At 38.6% G+C, this 12,243-nt stretch overlaps 1 protein-coding gene across 3 annotated transcripts in view; it reads right to left on the bottom strand.

The window, feature by feature from the left end:
- Positions 1-3,563: 3,563 nt before the first annotated feature.
- Slc35a3 (solute carrier family 35 member A3) overlaps positions 3,564-12,243 on the bottom strand; it is a 42,555-nt gene continuing 33,875 nt past the window's right edge. For all 3 annotated transcript variants that reach the window (XM_076574873.1, XM_076574874.1, XM_076574872.1), the window contains exons 7-8: positions 9,125-9,258; positions 3,564-7,563 (exon numbers count right to left, since the gene is read on the bottom strand). In XM_076574873.1, the coding sequence (XP_076430988.1) occupies positions 7,473-7,563; positions 9,125-9,258 (225 nt within the window). In that variant the 3' untranslated portion in view covers positions 3,564-7,472. The remainder of the gene's footprint in view (positions 7,564-9,124; positions 9,259-12,243) is intronic.

Raw genomic sequence — 12,243 nt, forward strand, 5'->3', positions numbered from 1 at the left:
TTCTACTTCTCTGACAAGAAACCAAACTAATCTTCATTGGTGGAAGAAGAAAATATCTTGACCTGATGAGTAAGAATCCTTGCTGGGCGGTGGTGGCACACGCCTTTAATCCCAGCACTGGGAGGCAGAGCCAGGTGGATCTCTGTGAGTTCAAGGCCAGCCTGGTCTACAGAGCGAGATCCAGGACAGGCACCAAGACACCACAGAGAAACTCTGTCTTGAAAAACAAAAATAATAAATAAATAGTAAATAAATAAACAAATAAATAAAAAATAAAATAAAATTCTCACATAGAAACTGTCGAAATCCAATTTGAAGCTATTGAGAGTAGGACAAGCCTTCCTAACTAAATTCCAGGAACTTACTTTGGATGGGTGTAAGGGGCTGAGAAGATTATTATTGTTGTAAGCTAGGTGTGGTGGTGCACACCTGGGATCCTAGTATTTGTGATGTAGAGACAGACTGATTCCAAGTTCAAGGCTGACCAATATAGCAAGTTAAGGCTAGCTGTGGGCTGCATGAGAGCGCGTCTGAAAAAAAAAATATTATTGCATGGTTACTTCAACTTTCATAACCTCTAAAAATCAAACTTCAGCTATAGCAGAGCTACTGGTCAGTTACTCAAAGCTGAGTATCTATAGTAATGCTCATTGGCTTTTTTTAGACTGGGGATGAAAAAGTGTGTCTATAGGTTCCCATCGCATAAAATAACACAATTAGGGGGTTGGTGCACACCTTTAATACCAGAGCAGGAGGATTTCTGCTGAGTTCAAGGCCAGGTCTACAGAGTGAGCTCCAGGACAGCTTGGGCTGTTACACAGAGAAACCCTGTCACAGAAAAAAGAAATACCACAACTAAAAAGATCTGACAGGATAGAACTGGGGCTGGGGGAAAGGGTGTAAAAGTGCTCACTGAATTCGGGCGCACACACAATTAGGTCAACGTGAACAAATCAAGCAGCAGTTTAGACAACAACAACAGGAGCCCTGGAGGCCGATTATTCCCCACAGAAGGAGCTTGGGAATGGAGACATGAGAGCGAAGCAGACTTCTCTATCAACTATGATTTTTCCCTCATATATGTTTAACCTTTGAATCAAGTAAAATGGTTTATATATTCAATAATAAAAGCTTAAACTTACAAAACTGAATACAAATAAAAACTAGTGAACCTATTTATGTTACACTAATGACCAGCAGAGAAGACCTGAATTCCATGAACTCCCCTTGCGTCCCTCGAGACAGGGTCTCACTGTAGGTCTGGCTGGCCGGGACGCATTATGTAGTTCCAGTCAATCCCCCCAGAACTCACAAAGATCCTCCTGCCTCTACCTGAGTCCTGGAATTAAAAGTGTGTGCTACCACTTACTTTTACATTTACTTTTAAATGCAAACTTTGAATATACATCTTTAGTTGACAGGCTACATTCTAATAATAAAACTGCAAATAAATTTTGAATTTTGCAGAGCACGCTTGTCATTAGAATATGGGTACTGCAGTATTTAAACTCACAATAAGACACAAGGATGTTGATATTAGAAGCCAAATTATTTCACTGTAAGAGGACAGTCAGATACAACTAAAAACATGATATTAAATTTTAATGCCTGTAATCCCAGCATTCAGGAGGCTGAGGCAGGCGGAACATACGCTTAAGGCCTACCTTGGCTGCTTGGAGAGCTCCAGGCTAGCCTAGGCTACAATGTGTCTTTTCTAAAAATGAAAACAAAGAAACCCACTGCACAATTCAGTTGGAAATACTGATTGGAATGCATAGTCTTAAAAAGATGAATTGTAACTGAGCGTGGTGGCTTATGACTGTAGAACTCAGAAACAGAGGCAGGTGGATCTCCGTGAGTTCTAGGCCAACCTGGTCTACATAGTGAGCTCCAGTATAGCTCCAGTATAGCCAGGACTACATAGAAAGAGCCCGTGTTTAGAAGAATAAAAAAGTAAACTATCCATACCTAAGACATTCACTTAGAGAGCTAACTTAGCCTAGGACCTGGCTTCAAGCTAAGGAGAAAGTAAAGGGACAGTCAAAGGACATCCACACAGTACCGGGGGCTTCGAAAGGCCTGCACTTTAATCCCAGCACTTGGGACGCAGAAGCAGGGAGATCTCTGTGAGTTCGAGGCCAGCTTGGTCTCCAAAGCAAGTTCTAGGAAAGGCTCCAAAGCTACACAGAGAAATCCTGTCTCGAAAAACCAAAAAAAAAAAAAATTATTTTAAATGTTCTGCCAGGTGTGATAGAGAAAGCCCAGGAGGCCATGGCAGCAGGAAACGTTTAAAGTCAGCCTTTGCTACTACATAACTATAAGACAACCCGAGCTAGACATGAGATACTGTCTCAATACTAAAGGAGTTCTTTAACAATACTATCTTTGTGAGTTGACAGATACAGCCCATGAAACTGTCACATCTACACTAGCACAGTCCATCACAACAGGACTAAAGCTACTGGAGTGACAGATGTCACATCTAACCAAAATATTTCATACAGTCAACATACCGACAAGGAGAATGGAGACCAATAGCATAAACAAATGGGAAATGAAACTCTGAAAGATACAAATCAAAACAAAGCAGAAAGGAAAGGAGGGAGGAGGAGAAAGAAGAGAAAGAAGCAGGGAAGGGGATGAGGCGGGTCCACTGTGAGATGCAGGCTGACCTTCAGACTCGCTTGGAGCCCACAGAGCCCAAGGAAGTCTACTGCCTCAGCCTCCCGAGTGCTTGGACTACAGGGCTGCACCAACACATCCAGCTTGGGATGTGCTTCCAGCAAAAGAGGCATTCCTTTTTCAAGACTGTTTTTTGGACAAAGTCTCAGTACATAGCCATGGCTGTGCTATAACTCCTTATGTGGACCAGCATGTATCAAACCCAAGAGAACTGCCTGCTTCTGCATGCCACCATGCCTGGCAAACTTTTCATTTCTTCCTTTATTTTTTTCTTTACTTATTCATTTGAGACAGACCTCACTATGTAGACCAGGCTGGCCTCAAACTCAGATTCATCTGATTCTGCCTCCTCCCAAGTCCTGGGAATAAAGGCATGTGTCACCATGCCTGGCTTTCAGGATTTTAAAGTGTGTGTGTGTGTGTGTGTGTGTGTGTGTGTGTGTGTGTGTGTGTGTGTGTGCGTGCATGTGGGTATATATAGACACACGAGTACAAGAGCTGGTGGAGAACAGAAGTCACAGATCCCCTAGAGCTGGAGTTACAGATGGCCAAGGCCCTCCTAATGTGAGTGCTGGGAACGAAATGTAGGTCCTCTGGGACAGCAGTAAGTGCTCTTAACCATTGAGCTATTTCTCCAGTCTCAAAAGAAACACTCTAACACAGAAAATAACACTGGAGTTTCAGTTAGTGCTCTTCATGAAAACTTAGCAAAAATACCTTTGTTTGTAAACTACTGAGATGTTCCCCTTTCTGGGCTCTTCGAGTATTCCATGTGTGGCTACATCAGGGTAGAAGTGAAGATAAATGTGGGTGCATGTCACAAGAGAAGCAATTACACTCAGGCAGGGAAGGAAAGGTCCTGAGTAACTACTGAACCTGGCCAGCAGCAAAGAAGCATTTTATTCCAAACAGAATCCTTTTGGGCTGTGATCACTATATAGGCAGAGAAATTCTAACCACTCTGGCTAAAAAAAAGAAAAGGGAGCAAAATTACATGTGATACAAAGTTACCGAGAGATAAAAATGAGCAATTCATTCCTGAAATATAAAAATAGGAAACTAATCCTCAGATTAAATCAGACACAGGTAAAAAGGGAAAGCAGAAATATAGGAAAAAATATATATAGTTATTTATGAAAATAATCTATTTCCCTTATCTATTAAATATAGGTAATAATGGATACCAAAAAAACTGACATGAGAAATTTATCATATAAAAAATCACTTAATAAAAGACCAGTTTATACATTCCTTTGAATTATATTCATACAAATTTAAACATACAAATCACATTCCCAAACCCCAAAGAATCACTTTATGTAAATTGAAGTACAGACATAGATCAATTTAGGGTCAAAATCATTTTTAAAATATTGTTTTAAATCACAACAAATTATGTCTTACAAGAAAGGAAACAACAAACAGACATTTATATACAGTTGTTAAAGTCTCCAACCTGAATCATGGTGCAGGTGTCACAAGTTACTTAAACAAGTGCTAGTTGTCGATACTTTGATAGGATACTTAGTATCAGTTTGCTAGATGATGGATTTAAAGAGCAAATGTCAAAACAACCAAAAGCTAGAATTGTAGTTACTCAGTTATTCTTTAAAAAAAAAAATTCCCAATTTCAAGTATGTGTTTAAAGTTGTAAATTACAGAAATATTCTCCACAAAAGTCAGGTATTTATTTGGTAAAGCAAGGCACATAGGACCAGATTGTGGTAAAGGTGCATATTCTTTGGCCCTATAACTACTTTAAATATCTTGGAGATTCAATATAACATAAATACTTTTTCTAAATTCCATGAAAGATGCATCTATACAAATCAAATCTTCCTACAATGAAGGTTTAAACAGAATGAATGCTGCCAGACCTTTCTTTACAAACAAAACTCAAATGGGAGTGATGTCACACACCTTCAAGCCCAGGACTGGGAAGGCAGAGGCAGGCAGATCTTGGTCAATTCAAGGCCAGCCTGCTCTGCACAGCAAGTTCCAGGCCAGCCAGGGCCGCCGAGTAAGACCCTGCCTCAAAAAGAAATGAAAACAGAACAAAACACCTCAGTCAAATGATTGTATAATGACATTTAAAGTCTACTAGCTTGATTTGTAAGAATAGTCAGCATTCTACTTAAGTGTTCAGAGCAGAATGTCAATTCCCTCTTGGAATTTCTTAATAGACTCTGGTTTAAATATCAAACTGCCTTTTCTTTACATGAAATTCTGTGGTATTCCATAGAAACTGATGTAAACACTGAATTCTGCATTTTTCAACTATATATTCCAATTATAAAAGCAACTTACAGCTTGGAAACCCCCCGGGAAAGAGCTGCTATGCTGCCCTGAGGCCTGCTGCTGCAGCCAGCTTCCGGGCAACTTTAGTGCAGTGAATTCACACATTCCATATCAGTGAAAAGAGAAACAACAAGTACACTCTAAAAGCACAAAATTTAAATAATCCAAAAGTTACTAGGAAAGCATGACACAGCCACAATGTGAACATTATCAAAACAAACCATGTAACACAAAGTTTCAGTATCAATATATACTGAATCAATATACGACACAAGCCCATTTTCCCCCAAATGTGATTATTTCCTTATAAATTTTTAAACTATACATTCAGCCCAATAACATTTTGAACTGACTAGAAAATAAAAATATAAATGACACCTAATATAAATTTCTGTAGGGTTAAGACAGAGATAGACTAGATTTAAGTAACCATTGATTGTGAATTCACACTGTAGTAGCACAGTTACACACAAAATGCTTCAATGTGAGCTGAACATGAATCTGTATTCATAAATTTTGAACATTTGCAAGATCCAGGTTGCACTTAGTCATAGGTCCTAGGACATAGCTTGAATGCTGTGGTGGCCATACACTTTGCTCAAAATGGAGTTATTCAATCTCTATAAGTTATTCAATCACTGAAAAACCACAAACCTGGCATTCAGAAAACCTGGCATCGCTTTGTCAATGACTTTAAACACTCTTTAATTTTCAGTACTTTGAAACTCTGAAGGGAACTGGTTAGGCGTGTACACTGTTAAGAGTACATGTGCATTAACAAGATCAAACAGCCAGTCCAAGTTAGCCAAGGGTACCTTACAGTTCTTAATAACAGTACTTTTGAGTACTATTTAACAAAACTCCATTAACGAAATCTATTAGAACTACATAAAAAATAGTCATCTTCTTATAGGTTTGTATCTATTAGAACAAACTTTTAAAATATATACAAGATAAATGAAAAAATAAAGTAAAATACATCTTATATTCAATAGGTAATTCTGCATATAGTCAATAATTAAATAAATTATATTCCAAATATAGAATGTATTTTTGCCTCTCACTTCATTTTACTATTTCTAATATATTCTCTCTTTTGAATCAGCTTATTAAATAACTCATAGCTGATATCCTCAACTCCAGTGTTAAAAAGAGACAAAATTTAATATTTTAAAGCAAATGGTTGCTCCTTCCCAGCAGCACTCATGAGGACATAGAAAGGGAAATCAGAATGCCACCACCTCTTCCAGACACATGATCAGAGTATTCCTAAGGATAATGGGCTTTTAAGACCTAAAAACTTCTAAACAGCCTTTGAATCCATACCCTTAATCCCAGCACTCAGGAGGCAGAGTCTGGTAGATCTCTGTGAGCTGGAGGCCAGCCTGGTCTACATAAGTCCTGCCTTTAAAAAAAAAAAGCAATAATATGACAGTAGGGAATGTCTGTAAGAAAGTCAGCTTGTTCTTGGTCCACTGATATGACTAATACAATTTTTTCAATTGTTGCTTCTGTCAACAGTTGCAGAAATTCCTACTGCAGAATAAAAGGAAAATTCTCCATTTCAAAACTATATCCAGTATATGCTTCATAGTTCAGATGTCTCCACATGGAGACTGGACAGTAATCACTCTTTTATTTTCAATTATTAAATGAGTACTTAATCCCTTTAAATCATTAAAAAAGTTTTAATGGCAACACACACAAATTCAATTTAAGGTAATAATAATAATTTCTCTTCTTTATGGAAAATAAATACAGCTGAAAAATGATGGTAAAACGTCCTCATTGTCAAAGTCCCCGGCTCCTCTAGCATGTGACGAAGCAAACTGCGTTCAGCTGACTCAAAGCAGTAAATTGTCTAAAGATATACAGAGAAATGGAGTCTCTCTACACTAAAGTTAAATATGAATCAAACTCAGACTATTACTTCATCAAGTTTTATGTAATTGAACAAGTAACATTTAGCAATCCTTTACTTAGCAATCTTCTGTATGAATATAAAAATCCCAGATACATGAAAATGGTTTTAAACTATATTTGCTTGTTCACAGCTTTATAGGCAATTATAATTTTCCAACTTTGAATAGTTCATGTAATTTGATATATCTGTGCAGAAAGAGTAAGACTGAGAACATGTGATAAGAGGAAGTAGATCTACCTTGCAAACATTGGTATTTGCATTTGTGTGCTCTTGCAAAGGCTGCACTGGACAGTTCTGCAGCAACCAAAAGGGTGAAGTCATTATGAGCTCAGACTTCAGGCCTCCTCCCCATTTCCCTCTAATGCTACTCCCTGGACACACTTCCAAGTTTGGGTTTCCAGATGATATACATTTCATCCTGATGTGTACACATTTTCAAACCATTTGAACAGTATGAGCAGATTTAGCAGGATGATATCTTCAGAGAATCCGCAGAAGTCCTCTGTGCAAGATTAATTCTGTTGAGCTTCCTAGGGCACCATCGTGAAAAAACCAGTTAAAGATAGCACTATGCTTTCGTGGGATTTCCTGCAGGTTTGGGATCATAACCGTACAAGAAAGTAGCTGCTATTACAAGGATGGCTCCAAGGAAAAAGACACTAAATAGGATGGAGAAAAAGAAAAAGAAAAGTCAGATTAAAAGCAAATTAAGTTCTTTCTATATATGTAATATAAAAACAATTGCAATCTGGGAAAGAACATTCCCATAACAGTAATAAACGCTGAGTACGTTCTAAGCTTCAGGCGCTTGGCTAAGTACTTGATGCCTTTGGGGAAAGGGGTGTAGGCAGGAGGCAGGATGCAGGGAGACACAGGTTGAGCTGGCACCCTCACCTACCGCACGTCTTCAGTGCTCTACCTCACCTAAACGTGCACACTCTGTGGGATTCGTTCAGTAGTAAAATGCCTGAAGCTTCCAAACATGCAAAACGGAGAAGGAAAAGTTCATTCTTTTATGCTAAACTTAGGTAAATTCAGTCCAAAATCCAAAGCAATAATAACCAACGCTCAGGACCAATATTTACAGGATGTTTCACGGAAGGGAATCAGACCACAAGTTTTCCTCTTGCTTCGATGTATGGAGAGGTACAATCTACTTCATAAAAACTGGACATAAGCCAGACTAGCCATCTTAACTTGTTATATACACACTTTTTAAATGCTGCCAAAGGCATGAATTAGTTTTGGCTTTAAGATTTCTATTAATGGTTCAAAGTCATTACCCTCAACCTAAAAAATAAAAATCGAAAAGGACAGGAATCACCCGTCTTTTCCCTGCCTATAAAAATGGAGGCTTGGCTTTGCTTTACCTGTTACAGGACTTCACTGTGTAGGTAAGATGGCCTCAAAGCTCCTATTGGATTTCATGTTAAAGACATGCCAGTGCGGTCCATCCAACATCATCCTCCACACTTCCCTTCCATCCATCCCTTTTTGTTTGCTTGTTTGGCTTTTTGAGACAAGGTCTGTGTAGCCCTGGCTATTCTGGAACTTGCTCTGTAGACCAGGCTGACTTCGAACTCACAGAGATCAGCCTGCCTCTGACTCCCAAGTGCTGGGATTAAAGGCCTGCATCACCACCGCCTGGCCCCATCCATTATATAAATGTGGGCCCTTGACTCCATGTACTTTTCCATGACATTGTCATGGTAGACACTAGTCCTCAGCCACAATTTTCTTTCTATCAACAAGTGTTTATTGACAATGTTTTGGGTCTACTGTCCAAGATTCACTCCGCTAGAGTGAGCTATTCTAATGCTTATCACACTGTGATTAATTAATACATTATTTGTATATTTGTTACTCTGCTCAGTTATGTACTCTTCATTGATTACAAACAGAAAAGCTATCATACTATGATTATTTCAATGATTTGAGCGCCTCTTTAATAAGGACTGCATATACTTCCATTGACCCTGTTATAACTTATCTTGTGTCTGGTTTTCTAGTCACTGTGACTTTCTTAAACATAACTGTTTTATTCATATGCTTCTTTTTTCCAGAATCCAACAGAGTGATTGCAGGCACAGGGTGGCCATTTAATAAACTTTTGGAAAATGAATAAGCAAATCTACACATAATCATAGTAATACGAACAACAAAATAAGACATACAGGAAAAAGCAAGAATGGGAAAAAATAAATAAAAAGAAATATTTACCTGGTTGGCACGAAATCTTGCAACCAAAAATAGGATATAACTGTTGACAATATTATGGATAAGGAGGTCGCAAATCCTTTTAAAATATTATCTGCATACTTAATGACAGCAGCTATTACAAGGCCTCCAAGTGCCTGTAAAAGTTTTAAGACAGCAATTTTTAAATGAACATGAAACGGCTTTTCAAAACAATTTCACCTCTCAGGGAAGCTTTAAGGTTTGTTCTATGTAATTATATCCTAGCAAATGATTCATTTGAACATAAAAACAACAGACTTCCAGTTTTGTTTCCTAGCCCTCAACATAATCATCAAAGCAATCTAAAGTTTGCTGTAACCAAATCTGATCAGATTACAAAAAAGTCTATTTTCACCAAATTCAATAATTAAACACTTGTTGTTTGGACAGCTGAAGGACAAATGCATACAAGGTTTAACTCTGAATAAAAAAAAAAAAAAAAAAAAAAAAACCTTTTTTTACAACCTTTCCAACAGTCTTCTCACTTTGTCTTCTTTAATTTTCTCTCCATTCTATTTTTGTTTTGTTTTGTTTTTCGAGACAGGGTTTCTCTGTAAATCAGTCCTGGCTGTCCTGGATCTCACTCTGTAGCCCAGGTTGGCCTCGAACTCACAGAGATCCGCCTGCCTCTCTCTCCCGAGTGCTAGGATTAAAGGCGTGCGCCACCACCGCCCATCTTCTCTCCATTCTAATCTACCTCTTATGGTTGTCAGGGTGTTCGGTTTGGTTTAGTTTTTTGCAGTACTGGAGATTGAACCCCAAACCTATCACATGGTAGGTAAGTTCTCAATCACTGAGCTATCCCCACAGCTTATAAAGAACCTTCTACCAAATCATTCTCAAATTCTAGACTGTGGTTACCTACAAACGGGAGATGGGGAAAGCTGGAGAGGTGCCTGAGTTGTTAAGGGTGCTTGCTGCTCTTGTAGAAGACTTAAGTTTAGTTCCCAGCACCCATGTCAGGCAACGCACAACCACCTGTAACTCCAGTTCCAGGGGTTCTGATGCCTCTTCTGACCTCCGCAGGCATTGCATGTACACGGTACACACACATACACATAAAATTAAATAACTTAAAAAAACAAAACCAAAAACAAAATGTAAGAGTGATGGGTAGCTCAGTAACAAAGTACTTGCCTAGTAGGTATGAGGGCCCTGGGCTCAACCCAAGCAACTCACCGGACTTTACTATACAAAAATCCAAAATCTTGCAAAAATCCAAAATGCTCCCAAACCCAACACTTCTTTGAGCACTGACATGAAGCACAGATGGAAAAGTCCACCTGCTTCATTTGATGAGTTAGTCACACAAGGCAGGTGCATTCTAAACTGCGCTAATTTTACTTCCAGGCTATGTGAATGTACATACATAAAACAAAAGTTTGTTTAGACTCGAGTCACAGTCACCAGATATCTCATTATGTGTATGCAAAAGTCCCAAATCTCCCACTCTTAATGAAAATCCAAAACAGTTCTCAAACAGATAATGGACACTCAATCTGTCTGGCCTGGGTTTGTCTCCTACCAGACTCTCCATATCTGTCCAAATCAGGCACTCTAACTGCCTTTCTTGAATGATGGAAGTCCAATTCATAAAAAGTCAGGAGTTATGCCCACTGGGCTTACTATAAATTATGTTTGAACTGATATTTTGGGGAAATACTGTTATTCATCTATTTATTCCCTGTTAGATCCTTCATATCAGTTACATCACCTTTTTTTAACTGTTGCGCTTGGATAGGCTCCAACGGTCAGAAAGGCAGAGGCAAACAGATCTCTGTGACTGAGGCTAGCCTTGTCTGCATAGTTAGTTCCAGCCAGAGCTATGTAGAGAGACCTTGTCTCAAAACACAAAGCTAAATATATTTAAAAAAATTTTTTTTCTCTTATCTTTTGGCCCTTTCTTGAAGGACAGCTTCCTCATAACTGGATAAAATATATTACATATAAATATATAAGTTCTCTATGTTTACTATACCTCCACTTTAAATTTTCTCTAAATTTTTCCTCTGTGTCCTTTCCTCCTTTTATAAAAATGGAAATACCCTTCCTACTTTTTTATTTATTTATTTATTTTGGAGACCGGGTTTCTCTGTGTAGCGCTGGCTGTCCTGGAATTCTAGACCAGGCTGGCCTCGAACTCAGAGATCCGCCTGCCTCTGCCTTCTCAAGTGCTAGGATTATCGATGGGCACCCCTGCCCCCGCCCTACTTCCTACTTTTGAAGAGCCACTATCTTTGGACACTTCCCTACCTTCCAGGTCCTATGACTTCAAATGCCTCTAGGAAAGTAGGCACTGAGGTATGAGGGCCCTGGGCTCGTACCTCATTTTCACATGTTCAGAATGTCAAGATGTACTTCTGGAGATGAAATTATTCAACTCTTAAACAATTCAAGCCATATTCACACCGAAGAAATTTGACAGAAACGGTCTAACATGTAAATATGAAATGAAACTTATAAACTTGCATAATTATCTCAAGCGGCTCCTTCCATCTTTAAAGGGCTGACCACAGCTTTTCTATGCAATGACAATTGCAGCAGAAAATTTGAAAGTTGTATTTACTCTTAGTTTTGACTTTTTTTTTTTTTTTTTTTGAGACAGGTTTTCTATGTAAACCTGGCCTTCCTTGAGTTTGCCATGTAGACCAGGCTGACCTTGAACTCAAGAGATTCGCCTGCCTCTGCCATCTGAGTGCTGTGATGAAAAGGCACCACTATTTAATTCTTAAACTTAACATTTTCATGGAGCTTGAAAGATGATTCAGTGACTAAGAGCACTGGCTGCTCTTCCAGAGGACCTGGGTTTGGTTACCAACACGCACTCACTTTTGGGGCACACACCATCTGTAACTCCAGTTCCAGGGGATCTGACCCTTCTTCTAACTAACATGGGCACCACGCACATAACTGGTTAACATACATACATGCAGACAAAACACTGATTCACATAACAGTAAATAAACCTAAAAGTAACATCAACAACAATAATAAAACACATTTTCATGGCACTGAACTTAAATACAATGGAGTTTTTATTCATGACCCTTTTCCAAAATCAGTTTTCATTAGGGCATTAAGAACAGTTGTATTTTAACTTC

The sequence above is a fragment of the Peromyscus maniculatus genome, chromosome 6 (genome assembly GCF_049852395.1).
Source record: "Peromyscus maniculatus bairdii isolate BWxNUB_F1_BW_parent chromosome 6, HU_Pman_BW_mat_3.1, whole genome shotgun sequence".
In the NCBI taxonomy this organism is placed as follows: Eukaryota; Metazoa; Chordata; class Mammalia; order Rodentia; family Cricetidae; genus Peromyscus; species Peromyscus maniculatus.